General features: G+C 39.8%; 1 protein-coding gene across 1 annotated transcript in view; it reads left to right on the forward strand.

Moving 5' to 3' along the window:
* Positions 1-16,916, forward strand: part of LOC129494847 (RNA exonuclease 1 homolog) — a 40,224-nt gene that overhangs the window by 13,870 nt on the left and 9,438 nt on the right. Inside the window, exons 5-9 of the mRNA XM_055302008.1 lie at positions 7,855-7,951; positions 10,949-11,011; positions 12,209-12,358; positions 13,619-13,732; positions 16,739-16,812. Of these exons, the coding sequence (XP_055157983.1) occupies positions 7,855-7,951; positions 10,949-11,011; positions 12,209-12,358; positions 13,619-13,732; positions 16,739-16,812 (498 nt within the window). The remainder of the gene's footprint in view (positions 1-7,854; positions 7,952-10,948; positions 11,012-12,208; positions 12,359-13,618; positions 13,733-16,738; positions 16,813-16,916) is intronic.

Genomic DNA, 16,916 nt, shown 5'->3' on the forward strand with positions numbered 1-16,916 from the left:
GAACCCAGAAATGGATCCACTACTATATGGTCAACTAATTTTCAACAAAGTAGGAAAGAAAATCCAATGGAAAAAGATCAGCTCTTCAATAAGTAATTTTGGGAAAACTGGACAGCAACATGCTGAAGAATAAAACTAGACCACTTTTTTTTATACCATACACAAAGGAAATTAAAAATAGATGAAAGGCCTAAATGTGAGACAGGAAACCATCAGAATCCTAGAGAAGAACACAGGCAGAAACCTCTTTGACCTTGGCCATAACAACTTCTCACTAGATATGTATCATAAGGCAAGGGACACAAAAGCAAAAATGAACTATTGGGACTTCAGATAAAAAGCTTCTGCACAGCAAAGGAAACAGTCAATAAAACTAAGAGGCAGCCTGCAGAATAGAAGAAGATATTTGCAAATTACCTATCTGATAAAGGAAAAGAATCCAAAAATCTATAAATAACTTATCAAACTCAACACCCCCAAAAACTAAGTAATCCAGTTAAGAAATGGGCAGAAGACATGAACAGATGTTCTTCCAAAGAAGTCATACATATGGCCAACAAACACATGAAATATTGCTCTATCACTTGGCATCAGGGAAATACAAATAAAAAACAATGAGATACTACCTCACACCTATCAGAATGGCTAAAGCTAACAACACAAGAAACATCAGGTGTTGGTGAGGATGTGGAGAAGGGGGAACCCTCTTGGACTGTTGGCAGGAATGCGAATTGGTGCAGCTACTCTGGAGAACCGTATAGAGACTCCTCAAGAAGGTAAAAATAGAACTACCCTACAATCCAGCAATTGAACTATTAGTTATTTACCCAAAGAATACAAAAATACAGAGGGGAGGGGCAAGATGGCGGAAGAGCAGGGTCCCCAAATCACCTGTCCCCACCAAGTTACCTAGATAACCTTCAAACCATCCTGAAAATCTACGAATTCGACCTGAGATGTAAAGAGAGACCAGCTGGAATGCTACAGTGAGGAGAGTTCGCGCTTCTATCAAGGTAGGAAGACGGGGAAAAAGAAATAAAGGAACAAAAGGCCTCCGAGGGGGAGGGGCCCCGCGAGGAGCCGGGCTGAGGCCGGGGCGAGTGTCCCCAGGACAGGAGAGCCCCGTCCCGGAGGAGCAGGAGCTGCACCAACCTTCCCGGGCGGCAAGGGGCTCGCAGGGAGTTGGAGCAGGACCCAGGAGGGCGGGGATGCCCTCGGGCTCCCGGGGACACTAACAGACACCTGCACCCCGGGAGAGTGCTCCGAGCTCCCTAAGGGCTGCAGCGCGCACGGAGGGACCGACCGGAGCAGCTCGGAGGGGCTCGGGAGCGGCTCCAGGGAGGGAGCTGCAGGGCGGGAGCGCGAATCCACCAGCGCAGGCCCCGGAGCACAGGGCGCCGGGACACAGCCCAGGATCCGGCCTCCCCCGGGACAGGCAGAGGCCGGGAGGGCCCAGGACAGCAAGGACGCTCCTGCCCCGAGCTGAGCAGATCAGCGGCCCCGCCCCGGAGCCTCCAGGCCCTGCGGACGGAGAACCGAGAGCCCCGAGCCCCGTAGTTCCTGCGGAGGCTGAATCCAGGCTTCCAGAGTTGCCATAGCAACTGCTGCTGTTCCTCCCTGGGTCCCACCGGGTAAACAACCCCCGCTGAGCCCTGCAGCAGGCAGGGGCAGAGCAGCTCCCCCAAGTGCTGACACCTGAAAACCAGCACAGCAGGCCCCTCCCCCAGAAGACCAGCTGGACGGACCAGTGATACTCCCCCGTGTTCCAATACAACTTGTTTTTGGCCACTCTGCACTGAGCAAAATGACTAGAAGGAAAACCTCACCTCAAAAGAAAGAATCAGAAACAGCCCTCTTTCCCACAGAGTTACAAAATCTGGATTACACTTCAATGTCAGAAAGCCAATTCAGAAGCACCATTATACAGCTACTGGTGGCTCTAGAAAAAAGCATTAAGGCCTCACGAGACTTCATGACTGCAGAATTTAGATCCAATCAGGCAGAAATTAAAAATCAATTGAATGAGATGCAATCCAAACTAGAAGTCCTAACGACGAGGGTTAACGAGGTGGAAGAACGAGTGAGTGACATAGAAGACAAGTTAATGGCAAAGAGGGAAACTAAGGAAAAAAGAGATAAACAATTAAAGAACCATGAAGACAGATTAAGGCAAATGAACGACACTCTGAGGAAGAAAAACCTACGTTTAATTGGGGTTCCCGAGGGCGCCGAAAGGGACAGAGGGCCAGAATATGTATTTGAACAAATCCTAGCTGAAAACTTTCCCAATCTGGGAAGGGAAACAGGCATTCAGATCCAGGAAATAGAGAGATCCCCCCCTAAAATCAATAAAAACCGTTCAACACCTCGACATCTAATAGTGAAGCTTGCAAATTCCAAAGATAAAGAGAAGATCCTTAAAGCAGCAAGAGACAAGAAGTCCCTGACTTTCATGGGGAGGAATATTAGGGTAACAGCAGACCTCTCCACAGAGACCTGGCAGGCCAGAAAGGGCTGGCAGGATATATTCAGGGTCCTAAATGAGAAGAACATGCAACCAAGAATACTTTATCCAGCAAGGCTCTCATTCAAAATGGAAGGAGAGATAAAGAGCTTCCAAGACAGGCAGGGACTGAAAGAATATGTGACCTCCAAACCAGCTCTGCAAGAAATTTTAAGGGGGACTCTTAAAACTCCCCTTTAAGAAGAAGTTCAAGTAACTCTGAACATGAATGGGCTTAATGACCCCATCAAAAGGCGCAGAGTTTCAGACTGGATAAAAAAACAGGACCCATCTATTTGCTGTCTACAAGAGACTCATTTTAGACAGAAGGACACCTACAACCTGAAAATAAAAGGTTGGAGAACCATTTACCATTCAAATGGTTCTCAAAATATACCCTAAAAACTACAGAACACTTCTGAAAGAAATTGAGGAAGACACAAAGAGATGGAAAAATATTCCATGCTCATGGATTGGCAGAATTAATATTGTGAAAATGTCAATGTTACCCAGGGCAATTTACACATATAATGCAATCCCTATCAAAATACCATGGACTTTCTTCAGAGACTTAGAACAAATTATTTTAAGATTTGTGTGGAATCAGAAAAGACCCCAAACAGCCAGGGGAATTTTAAAAAAAGAAAACCATATCTGGGGGCATCACAATGCCAGATTTCAGGTTGTACTACAAAGCTGTGTTCATCAAGACAGTGTGGTACTGGCACAAAAACAGACATATAGATCAATGGAACAGAACAGAGAACCCAGAAGTGGACCCTGAACTTTATGCTCAACTAATATACAATAAAGGAGGAAAGACGATCCACTAGAAGAAAGACAGTCTCTTCAATAAATGGTGCTGGGAAAATTGGACATCCACATGCAGAAGAATGAAACTGGACCACTCTCATGCACCATACACAAAGATAAACTCAAAATGGATGAAAGATCTAAATGTGAGACAAGATTCCATCAAAATCCCAGAGAAGAACTCAGGCAACACCCTTTTTGAACTTGGCCACAGTAACCGGAGAAGGACAAACAGTGTATGTTCTCATTCATTTGGGGAATATGAATAATAGTGAAAGGGAATATAAGGGAAGGGAGAAGAAATGTGTGAGAAATATCAGAAAGGGAGACAGAACATAAAGACTTCTAACTCTGGGAAATGAACTAGGGGTGGTGGAGGGGGAGGAGGGTGGGGGGTGGGGGTGAATGGGTGACGGGCACTGAGGGGTACACTTGACGGGATGAGCACTGGGTGTTATTCTGTATGTTGGTAAATTGAACACCAATAAAAATTAATTTATAAAAAAAAAAAAAAGAATACAAAAATACAGATTTGAAGTAGTACATGTACTCTGATGTTTATAGTAGCATTATCAACAATAGCCAGATTATGGAGAGGATCCAAAAGTCCATCAACTGATGTATGGATAAAGAAGATGTGTTATATATATATACAATGGACTATTATTACTTAGCCATCAGAAAAAATGAAATCTTGCCATTTGCTATGATGTGGGTGGGACTAGAGAGTATTATGTTAAGTGAAATAAATCAGAGAAAGACAAATACCATATGATCTTACTCGTGGAATTTAAGAAGAAAAACAGATGAACATATGGGAAGGGGGGAAAGAAGAAAAAAGAGAAAGAGAAGCAAACCATAAGAGACTCTTAATGATAGAGAACAAACTGAGGGTTGATGGAGGGAGGTGGGTGGGGGGTGGGTTAAATGGGTGATGGGTATTAAGGAGGGCACTTGTTATGGTGAGCACTGGGTGTTGTATGTAAGTGATGAATCACTGAATTCTACTCCAGAAACCAGTATTGCACTATATATTCACTAATAATTTTAAATTTAAAAAGTTTTTTAATCTGTTTTGTCTGATATTAGTATAGCCATTCCAAATATGTTTTGCTATTTACAAAGTACTTCTTTTTTATTTTCAGCCTGTTTGGTCTTTAAATCTAGTGTCTATCTTGGGGTGCCTGGGTGGCTCAGTTGGTAAAGCATACAACTCTCGATCTCAGGGTCATAAGTTTGACCCCATGTTGGGTGACACTTAGACACTTTAGATCTTTCTTTTTTCATCTTCTAGGCAGCATACAATTAAGTATATTTTCCCCAATTTTCTAATCTCGGCTTTTGATTGGAGTATTTGATCAATTTACCTTTATTAACTAATGACCAACAGGAGGATTTACATCTTCTATTTGGCTGTTTTCTATGTCTTGTGTCTTTTTATTTTCTCTATAATTAGTACTTTTTTGTGTGTTAAGTAGATATTTTCTAGTGTAATATTTAAATGCCCTGGCATTTCTTTGGCTATATTTTTTAAGTTATTGTCTTAGTTTTGCCCTGAGGATTACAGTTACCATATTAAATTACAACAATCTAGTTCAGATTAAAACCTTGATTTCAATAGTATACAAAAATTTTGTCCCTATGTTTCCTACCCCCTCCTTTATACTATTATTATCATACATTTTACAAGCCTATCAGCACAATTTTATAATTATTCTATGGTATTTAAAATAGAAAAGGATTATAAACAAACACATTTATTCTCTTTTATATTTTCCTATGAAGTTATATTTGCCAATATTCTTTATTTCTCATGTGGATTCAAATAACCATCTAGTGGATACCTGGGTGGCTCAGTCAGTTAAGTGTCTGCCTTCAGCTCAGATCATGATCCTGGAATCCCAGGATTGAGTCCTTCATTGGGCTCCCCATTCAGCGGGGAGTCTGCTTCTCTCTCTGACTCTCTGCCCTTTTATGCCCTCTCTCCCTGAAAATCTTTTTAAAAATGAAAACAAAAAGCAAAACTCCCAAACCACCAAATAACCATCTAGTATACCTGTTGTTGAGCCCTGATTTTTTTACACCTTTTATACTTTTTACAATTTTTACACTTTTTGATCCAGAACTTCTAAAAAAATTTATTTTTTGAGTTTTTCTTTACTCAAGTTCCCTATGTGTTAAGACACCATTTTCTTTCATTCGTTAAACATGGTTACCTTAAGTTTTTTAGACATACTTACAAAATCTGCCTACTACCTACTAAGTCCAAAACCTGGACTTCCTCAGGGATGTTTTCTCTTGGCTGTTTTTTTTTTCCTTTATGAGATACACTTTTTTGTTTTGTTACATGAGTCATAATTTTTTTTTTGTTGAAGAGCATTTGGTTAAATAGTATATTGTGATAAATCTGGTGTCAGATACATTTTGTTGTTGCTAGGTTTTGTTTTCCTTGTTGCTAATTACTTGTTTAGTGACAAACAAGTCCTGTTACTGGACTAATTCTGTAGATTTTGTATTCATTTCAGTATATGACCACTAAGTTCTCTAGTAGCATTGTTTTTTAAGTTATTTTTTATTTTAAGGCTGACTTCAAAGGGGTCACCCTCTGTCAGCATAATTTACTGGTCAGCCAATGACTGGTTAGAAAATTTTCTTAAATGCCTTGTCTTTATGTCTTCCTCTATTTGCCAAGGGCCCTATGTGACAAGACATGCCCTAAAACTTACCACAGTATGTAGATAGCATTAACTTTTACTTCCTGCTTGTACCAGGGCTTCAAGAACAGCCTTATAGGGCCTTCTCTTTTCCTATGTCTTTCCTGGCCACCTCTTAAGCCCCAGGAACATGTCAGAGGTTTTCAGAGTTCTTTATGGTCATCTAGATCTCCAAGATTGTTAAAAAAATTCCTGGCCAGGGACACCTGGGTGGCTCAGTAGTTGAGCATCTGCCTTGATGATCATGGGGTCCAGGATCAAGTCCCATATTGGGCTCCCTGCAGGGAGCCTGCTTCTCCTTCTGCCTATGTCTCTGCCTCTCTCTGTGTGTCTCTCATGAATAAGTAAATAGAATCTTTAAAAAAAAATCCTGGCCAGATTCCTGTTTGCCAATTGGGAAATCGTAACCTTGGGTAGCTTCTGTATTGCCACCCAATTGCTAACTGTTTTAATAGCACCCTGGGAATAGGTACCTCTGCCCCCGTGAGCTGAGTTCAGAGTCTAAATACCCACAACACCCTGGGAATAGAGATTTTCCACGGAGCTGCTTGTTCAGACAAAATATTGACTGTGCTCTGGGGATGATGCTTATCATGTAGTCAAAAAAAAAAAAAAAAGTCTCTCTTCTCTGTTGGCTACCAGGCTGCCAACCTTTTACTGCTATGCTGTTAAGCTGGGGGTGAGAAAAGCCTCAACTAAGATGGTATAGACCCCACTGTTTTACCGAGGTTCAGTAGTTTCTCTTAGGTAATTTCCATTTGTTCTGTGGCTTTGGTTAATTTTCAGAGTTTTGAAATGGTTTTGCCAGTATTTTTATTTTAATGGGACAGTGAGTTCATGAAAGTTCTTATCCTGCCATTCCAGAAGTCTGTCTCCTCTAGGATTCTATATTGGTTGTTAAAGAATAATGGCAAATCAAACAAAAAAGCAGTCTCTTACAGAGAAATGTTACCCTTTTTTGTTTGTTTTCTTTTCTCTCCCCAACCTGCGCCCCCCTTCCCCCCCACCAACTCCCACGGCTTTCTCTCTGTGAAGTTAGTATAGTGAGAAAAGTCTTGGCCTTGGCATTTGGGCACACCTGGATTCAGTTACTAGCTCTGCAACAGTAAAATATTTACTTTTTCTTAACCTCATAGATGTTAGTGATGACAGCACCTATGCCCACAGAATCATGATGAAGACTGAGAAAATATTTAATGAGCTTATATAAAAGCTGCACATACTCGGTGCTCCATAAAGTATCAATATACTATTTATTATTTTATTCCTTTTACCTGTTTCTGTCAGATTTCATCCACTTTTCTTTTTTACTACCTATGTTAATGAGTCCTGGTGTAAAAATAATTATTACTTTATAGCTTTAGAAAAGTAACATACAAAATAAAGATGATGAAAAGAGGATCATGTCTTCCCTCCGTTGTGTGATCTTAAGCAAAGTATTTAGCAATTTGGGCTTAGTTTCCTCACTTTTAGATGAGAATAATAGTATGTGCCTTTGATACATTAGGGGCTCCCTTTGAGAATTGAATGAATTCATATACACTGTAGGCTTTTTGCACTGTACATTCTATACTGTGGTTTTAGTTTGTAACGATAAGTATTTAGTTCTTAGATTTGATTCATTGGATAAGTTTATTTTTTTCTTTTCTCTTAAGAACCATAAACATAAAAAATGTAAAATAAGTTGTTTTTTATTTGTGCCACCATTTTTCCCCATCCCTCGAGTTAAATATTTTGCCATATTTATTCCAGTATATCATAAATGATATTTATTATACTTAGACTTGAGATTTAATATTTTTTCTTATTCACTTCATGCTCTAGGCTAAAATAGAAGAAAAGGCCATTTATGAACGCTGTGGCAGTAGAAATATGTATGTGAACATAGCAATAAATACTCTTAGGAAGCTGAGACATCAAGGTAATTTGTTTTTAATTAGTCAAGTGGTAAGATAAAAACTTGTGATGAACACCTGACACTGAATGTGTTGTTTCATTAGGGTCATTTTTAGATACTCTGTATTTTTAAAATATTCTCATGAGTAGAATGTGAAGTGGGATTTTTGGTTGAAGATAACAAATTAGACTTGATAATAGACAAAGGAATATAATTCCTCAAGAGTGGTTATCACAAAGATATTTAAACTTGGTTTTTGGTTATAAAAGCAACCCATTCATGCAGAATAGTATTTCTTTGTTTTCATTATTCCCCCTCAGGCCTCTTTTTAGACACTTTTTTTTCTACCAACTCCACCGCAGCCCCCAGTAATATTAAGTATTAAGGGATAATATTTTGTTGGATAAGGTTGAGTTTTGGAGAGCCACTACTATTGTAATGACTATGATTTTTTTTTTTTATTCCATAAAAGCCAGTTTTGTTTGCTCAGGGTCAGTACCACCCCCATTGAGAATACACGGCATGAATTCAAATAATACAGAAAAGTATTAAAAAACAAAACAGCTAGGGGCATGTGGGTGGCCAGTCCGTTAAGCATCCAACTCTTGATTTTGGCCCAAGTCATGATCTCAGGGTGGTGAGATTGAGTTCCACATTTGGGTTCCATGCTGGGGGTGGAAACTGCTTAAGATTCTCTTGCTCCCTCTCCCTCTCCCCCTCCCCCACTCCTACTCATGCTCTCTCTCTAAAAAAAAAAAAAAACAAAAAAAAAAACAAAAAAAAAACAAATTTCCAAATCTTCTATATAGACCCTGCTATAATGAATACAGAAATAAAATGTTAATAATTTAAATGAATACAATCATGTTATGCATAGTTTAACTTTTCTCACTGAGTAAGGTATCCTAGAAGTCTCTAGTCAAGTTAATCTAGAATTTGTTAACATCTAGATCTGTTGTATACTTTTTAATGACTACATGATAACTATATAGAATCTATACTATTGATGTTCCATTTTGTGTAATGCAGATGAAACAAATGCATCTGAGTATTTAGGTTGATTACATGTTTTTTCTACCATAAGTTCTGTGATTAATGGAGTGTGAACTCTAACATTTCCTCATTCTAGAGCATATATATCCTTAGCATAAATTCCTGTGCAGACTAGCTAGCAGAAAGGGTCTGCATGTTTAAAATTAGTAAATATTTCTAACTGCCTCCAGAAAGTGTTTACCCCACCTATAAGGTAGGAGAATGTGTGTTTGTCCTCACACCTTGCAAAAGTGAATCATTTATCATCTTTCAGAATGTAAAAGTATAGACTAGAAGTGAAGTTATTGTAATCTTTTTTTATTGCTATGAAGACCTTCCATTTCCGCTCTCTTTTTAAAATTCTTTTTACATCCTTCTGCCCCCCCTTTATTATTGGCCTATTCATCTACAACAACTTTTTGTGTATCCCTTTTTAGTGCACTGCAGATAGTTTCCTTAGTTTTTCACTTGTACTTCAGCCTTATTTATGAAGTTTTTAATAATATAGAAGGTATTTTCCTTTTTAGTTTCTGGATTTTGTGTCATACTTAGGCTATTAAAATTTCAAGAATATAAAAACTATTAATTCTTTATGAGTTTTTAAAAATATATAGTACTTTAAGTAGACTTAAACATGCATTATATACACACTCTCATGAACAGACATTTCTTGAAAGGAGACATACAGATGGCTATCAGACACATGAAGAGATGCTCAACATTACCCATCATCAGGGAAATGCAGATCAAAAGTACAATGAGCTATCTCCTCACACCTGTCAGAAGGGCTAAAATCAAAAACACAAGAAACAACAAGTGTTGGTGAAGATGTGGAGGAAAAGGAATCCTCATGCAATGTTGGTGGGCATGCAAACTGTGCAGCCACTGTAGACAAGTATGGAGATTCCTCAAAAAATTAAAAATAAAACTACCCTATGACCCAGTTATTGCACTACTGGGTATTTACCCAAAGAAAAAGAAAATGCTAATTCAAAAGAACATATGCACACCTATGTTTATTGCAGCACTATTTACAATAGCCAAGTTACGGAAGCCCCAAATGATAGATGAAAGGATAAAGAAATTATTTATATATATATTTATATACATATGTGTGTACATTGTATACATACACAATGTAATATTACTCAGCCATATAATAGCATGAATCTTGCTGTTAGCAACAATGAGAATAGATCTAGAATATATTATGCAAAGTAAGAAAAAGACATACTGATTTCACTTGTATGTAGAATTTAAAAAACAAAACAAATGAACAGAGGGGAAAAAAGAGACAAACCAAAGAACAGACTCTTTACAGAGAGCAAACTGTTGGTTATCAGAGGGGAGCTGGGGAGGAGCTAGGTGAAAAAAGTGATAGGGATTACAGGAGGGCACTTGTGATGAGCACCAGGTGATGTATGGAAGTGTTGCATCACTATATTGTACACCTGAAACTGTTATAACACTGTATGCTAGCTTTAATGGGTTAAAAAATTTTAAATGTAATAAAATAAAAAAGATTTTAAATAACAAATATACAAGATCTCTTAGATTAGTATTTTTATGGTATTCTAACTTCCCCCTTTTCATATTATATATAGCATATGGAAATTGAACATAGAGGTCTAAGTACATATTTTGGATATTTGCAATGGAAATAGAAAAATGATTTGCAAGCTGTTAGAGTTGCAGTCAATGATGATGAAAACTCATTGACTCACATTTAGACATACTGTAGCTAATATACAAAATATATTAGCTTTGGAAAATATGAAGTCCTGACCTATTTAGTAGTTCAGTAAATTTAACTTTTTTCCCAACTCAGAATTGGTTAGGAAGACGTTTGGTGTCACTTGTTGGGTGCTTGTTTTAAGGTAAAAATAAAGATTTTATTATGCTGTACACCTTTCTTGTGTTCTGTATTTTTTTTATGAAGCAGACAAAAATAACTCATTGTCTCAGGAGAAAAGTTCTTGTATGTTTTAGATATGTCTGGAAGCAGGAACAACAGCAAAACAACTGGATTGAAAAAGAATGAAAAGAATAGTGGTAAGCTTGGTGTAATGATGACAGACCCTTGTCCATGTCACCTTAAAGAAGTAAATGTGGCATAATGCAGTTGTAACTATTGTGCTTATGAGGGGTCATCTGCAGGCCAGACATATTTGATATCCTTTATCAAAATTAGTATAAATAGGTGAAAAAATGGGCTCTACTCAGGTAGTATTTGAATTCTCAGTGTCTTTTTTTGAGAGCGAGGATAGTTAACATAGTAAGAGTAGTGCTTCTCAAACTTAACATGCATGTAATTGCCTGGGAATCTTGTTAAAATGAAGATTCTGCTGCAGTGGGTCTGGGAACAGTCTCAAAGTCTGAATTTATAACAAACTCCCAGGAGCAAGAAGCTAGAGAAAAGGTGTTCCTTGAATTTGGTTGTATTTTGAATAAAACCAGATGGTAGTACTTGTCCTGCAAGTACTTGTCTGAAACAAAGTAGGTGCTTCTAGAATCTCCTAATACTTCTCACACAGAAGAATTCTTCCTTTTACAAAAGGGTTTGCCAAAGATAGTCTAGCAAATTCTGCCAGAGTTTTAAATAATATATTAGGAGAATTTTTAAGAATCCACCAGTGCGAGGGGATTAGAGTTAGTGATGTTAGAAAAAGATCTTTTAACTTGAGAATTTTGCCCATGTGAAAGTCACCATGTTTTCTGCTTGTAAGCTTTTGTACCCTTCTTATCTCAGTGACTATTAAGAATCAATAAGCGTGATTTGGAACCAGAGGACCTGAGTTGTGTATTAGCCGTGCCGTGTAACCTTGGGCGTGTGTCCTCATTGCTCTGAGCCTCATTTTCCTCTTCTGTAAAAACAAGGTCAATATGTTTGCCCTTCTGGGTTCATGTAAAGTTTAAAACAAAGTCTTTAGGATAGTTTTTGGCACGCTTAATATGCTCTAGCTATTGCTGATCTGATTCTTTCCCTTCTCTGATCCAAAGTATAGGACATTACATGATGCGGAAGCAATGTGTGTGTGTGTGTGTGTGTGTGTGTGTGTGTGTGTGTGTGTGTGTATTTCCTTTCTGTCAGAAGATATGGAGACTTGAATTCTTTTAGGTTACTCCCTTACTTAATGTTAATCAGCATCCTAGCTTTTCATGTCTGGAAGGGTTAGTAGACTCTAATCTTACCACTCCTTTAAAACATAGTATTTAAATTTTATCAAATTGCCCTTTCTTTTTCCTTAGCCCTCACAGGAATTACTCTCTACAGACATCTGAAAGACTATCTTCTAAGTAAAGAACAGTTACATGAAAATAATTATCCCCAACCCAACCCTGAGAAACTGGGAAGTATTCTTTTAACCACAGGCATGACGAAAGCTCTTGTAAATGACAGTAAGTATGTGGAACTGAAAATGATCCTCACTCCTTACCAGGGTTGGAACAGTAAAAGGATTATTTCCCTTTCCAATTCATTTCTAGTATCTAAGTAGTTTATTTACATTATTTATTTATTAAATCTTAATCATTTCAGATAAGTACTAGCATTACCTCCATTCACAGGTCAAATGACTTCTCAGGAGTCCCTCTGAAAATAAGTAGTAGAGCCAGGATTTAAACCAGAGGAGTCTGAGTCTGGAGTCTTTACTCCTACTTTTTATATACATATGCAATGTCTTGTTTTGAATACTTTGTATCCTTTCATTAGGAATTCTTATCAAAAGATTTAAAATTAGTATTGTTATTCTACATTTTCTCTAAATACTAGGCATGGTTAGTTAAAATTCATTCCTCCCCCACAAAAAGAAGAAAATATAGTATACTTAACACCACAACTGTAAAGTCTTAGGTCCATTAGAGTTTGGAATGCAGTTATAGAAATATTTTTCAGTGACTAGAAAATATTTATCTTTTGTATGGTTAACAACTTTTCTCAGGATTATCTTTGTCATTTGTGTTATTTTTTTTCTAAATCCTTCACCCAGTTAAGAATGTGGGCTCTGAAGGGGGAAGGCAAATCTGGGTTTGGATGCTGGATAAGTCCTTTAACCTCTCCCAAGCCTTGGTTTACCCAGTTCTGGGTTGTAGTAGCTACTCCATCAGGCTGTTGTGAGAATCAGTTCCAGGAATGCATGTGAAGTGCTCGGCACAGTGCCTGCCTCAGAAGCTCATAATAGACATTCAGATAAAAGTTGCTACTGTCATCAGAACCAGTTTAAGGATTATTAATAAAAAAATATTCATAACTGGATCTAATGAAAAGCTCAGATATCCTTAATATACCTACAGGTCACTATATGTGTAAAAGGGATAAAATAATAAGACAGGCATCCTATTTCAGGAGCTCCTGTGTAGTAACATGGATAGCTCATCAAGTTGGCTCCAGCCACACTGTGGTGCACAATTATCTGGTACTAGGCTGAGTCTGGAGGCAAGCAGGGGATGCCTGCTTGGGGAAGGGCAGCCCTGGTACCATGAGCAGGTCACCCGCAAATATTCCTTTGAGTAGCTCTGTTCCTTTCCTGTGACTTCGTGGTCAGCACTGGGTGTATAATCCGTGCATGATCAAGAATGCACAGGCAGTAATTCCCTGTACTTCCATCCATTTTTCTTTCCATATATTCATGAATAATTTTACTTCCTACTTTGTTTTAGCTTCAAGGAAGATATGCTGTCGTTGTGGGAAAATATATGGTGTGACATCCACGGGCAAACACAGCAGGGTAGAAGAATGTAACTACCACTTCGGCCCTGTGCTGAGTCGTAAAGGCAAGTGCTTGGTAGTTGTGTTTCATTGGGTGACCGGCCAGTGCCCGAGCTGTTGAGGGAAAAGTGGAATGAAGTATTCCCTTCACTGTATGTGTTAAATGCAGTCCTGCAAAGAGAGACAGTACCTAGTGAAGCTTGAATCCCGAACACCTAGCTCTGAGCACTGCCTCCTACCCTGCGGCCTGTGGGCCCAGGAAGCTCCCAGGCTGGGACAGTTGTGCGGGGGACCTCCAGGCAGTCAGCTCCCTCCAGTCTTCACCTGCTTTGCACCTGCCAGGATTAGAATAATTTCTTTGCCACCCCGCCCGGCAGTGAGTGACGAACTCTTGATTCCTTCCCCTGTCGGCCTCAATCTTCCCTGCGACACAGTAAATTGGCTACAGTCCAGTCAACTGGGTGTTTTTCCTCTGCAAACCAGAAACCCGGGTGCCATCCTGTCTCCCCATTGGGCACCTTTGTATCTTAGCCGTGCACATGTCTCCTTTGTTCCTGCTCCAAGATATGGACTGAACCTGCTCCTTCTCCACCTTCCTCAGGTGCCCCTGCCTGGGTCCAAGCCACCCCCACTGCTGTCCTCAGTTGCAGCACTGCCCTCTTGCTCAGTCTCACTGCTTCTATCACCCCTTAATTCCCGCAAATCTATTTTTCACCCCAAGCCCCTAGGATAACTTTTTATATCACATTTCCAGTCCTGTCTCTGCCCAGCTTTGATTAAAAGCCTTCAGTTACTTTGCTGACCTTGGGGGATGTGGCCTCCACCCCCCATCGTCCATGCTGTCCGTTGTCCCCTTCACAGCACCCTGGCCCTCTGTCCAGAGCTTCCTTGTCTGTTGTCTCTGCTTTTGTCATGGCCGGGTCCTTCCACAAGGTCCTTTCCCAGCCCCACCATCTGAAAGAGGTCTAACCCTCTTCTGTCTCAACATCTGCCTCTTCTTTTCATTGCACTTAACTACATTCTGGAATGATCTAGTCATTCATCTGCCATCTCCAAAAGACTGCCCTTTGGGAGGGACCACCACCCATTCTTGTTTTTTCTCTCTGTTGTTCCCTCAGCACCTAGCATAGTACCTGACACATATGGGCTGTCAATAAATATTTGGGTAAATGGGTGGACAGATAAATTATTGATGTACAGATAGGCATGAATATGAATGGGACTGTAATGAATAGTATGAAGGAGATAAAGCAGGGAGAAGGAAATAGAACAGAACAGTGGGCATTGAATTGAATGATTGAATGACAATAGATAAACATGGATAAATTGTCAAGTAAATCAGGCAGGTTTGGCCTAAATGCTGAGAGCACAGAAGGCTTAGTTTCAGTTGGGGGAGGGACTGTGAATTCCAAAAGAAGAACAAAGAGGGAAGATGGGAAGGAAGAGTAAGTATAGCAGACAGACCAGTTGGGCTAACCAGACAACACAGTGTAATGAAGAGAACAAGGACTCTGGAGCCAGCAGACCTGAAATTTAGGGCTTTTTTTTTTTTTTTTTTTTGCCACCTATTTTCTCTGAGACCTTGGGCAAATTATTAAAGCTCCCTTGAGCTCTCGTTTCCACCTTCATAGAATGAGCTTTATGTGGCAGTTCAGTGAGCTGATACATGTCAAAGTCCTGGCTTATAATAGATGCTGTGTTACTACTGGTTCTCTGCCTCCCCTTCTCATCATAAAGCTGTGGGGTTTCAAAATTGGGGAAGTAATGTAAGGCTGGTTAAGCAAGAGCCTTCAGTGCCAGCCTGAGAAGTTTGCATTTAATCAGTAATGCACCAGGGGACGACTTGAGGAAAATGATATAATGTATATGTGCTTCAGGAAAATCAATCTTAACCACATTTTATAGGAAAACAGGTGCAGAAACCACTGGAGACAGAAGGACTTGATGGAACAGTTGGGAGAATGTCACCTTGGCCAAGGAAAGAAGGGCTGAGGTGAATAGGGAGCAGATGAGATGGAATATGGGAGTGGAGTAAGAAAAGAGATACAAAGGCTTGGGATTATGGCTGTGAAAATGTGCAAAGTACCAGTCAGAGATGCAGAAGGAGAGGGCATCAGGCTTTGGTAGGTCCAGCCAAGGCTGGAGGTGCCATCTTGTTGGGGTCTCAGTCTACATAACTGGGTGATATCTCTTGGGTCAGATCAACAACTCAGACACAAGAAGGGAGAAGGTGGTTGTTGGAGCCCCTCAACCAGAGGGCTCTAGTAGAGAGAAAAGGTCAAGGAGTAGGGAAGTTTGAAAAGATAGTTGAGGTAAAGTCAAAGCACAATAAAAAAGTGACACCTGGATGCCTGGGTGGCTCAGTCAGTTAAGTAACTGACTATTGATTTTGGCTCAGGTCATGATCACAGGGTCCTGGCATCAAGCCCTGCATGGGCCTCCCTACTCAGCAGCGGAGTTTGCTTGAGATTCTTTCTCCCTCTTCTCCCCCCCCCCATGTACCTGTGCTTGCTCGCTCGTTCTCTCTCATTAAATAAATAAAATCTTAAAAAAAAATGATACCAGAGGATTGCTGAGGGACCAGGGCAAAATGAGGGAAAGAGGAAGAGAGGGGATGGAAGATGTTCAGGACATTGGTAATTGTAATTCATCTTCTAAGTGCAACCCATAAGAACTCTGTTTCCAGGAGTTGATTTTTTCTGTTCATTATGTAATATCTAAAAATAGGACTTTGTCGGGGCACCTGGGTGGCATCTGCCTTTGGCTCAGGTCATGATCCCAGAGTCCTGAGATTGAGCCCCACATCGAGCTCCTTAGAGCCTGCTTCTTCCTCTCCCTCTGCCCCCTCCCCCAACACCCCGCTCATGCATGTGTGCTCTCTCTTTCTCTCTCTCAAAAAAATAAAATCTTATAAAAAATGAAAAAATAAAAATAGGACTATGTGGAGTGCACATTGCACAGCAATGTCCTTAAAGATCTTTGAGGGTAAGGTAAGACACATGCTCTGGAAGTGAGCCACTTCTGCTTTATAAAGCTTGCCTGTTTTGATATTTATTTTTTGTTGGTTGCAGTCCTCGGTGGCTTAGAAACACGGTACAGCTGTTGTGGAGGTGTCCTTGGATCTGCTGGGTGTCAGGTCGCCAAGGTAGGGCTTGTCATCCAGAGTCCTCTCATTTTAAGACCAGAGGTGTTGCTTCCAAAGATCAATAAGCCTTTGAAAGAATTAATTAGCTAATTTTTAATAAAATT

This window comes from Nyctereutes procyonoides, unplaced genomic scaffold (genome assembly GCF_905146905.1).
Source record: "Nyctereutes procyonoides isolate TBG_1078 unplaced genomic scaffold, NYPRO_anot_genome, whole genome shotgun sequence".
Taxonomy (NCBI): domain Eukaryota; kingdom Metazoa; phylum Chordata; class Mammalia; order Carnivora; family Canidae; genus Nyctereutes; species Nyctereutes procyonoides.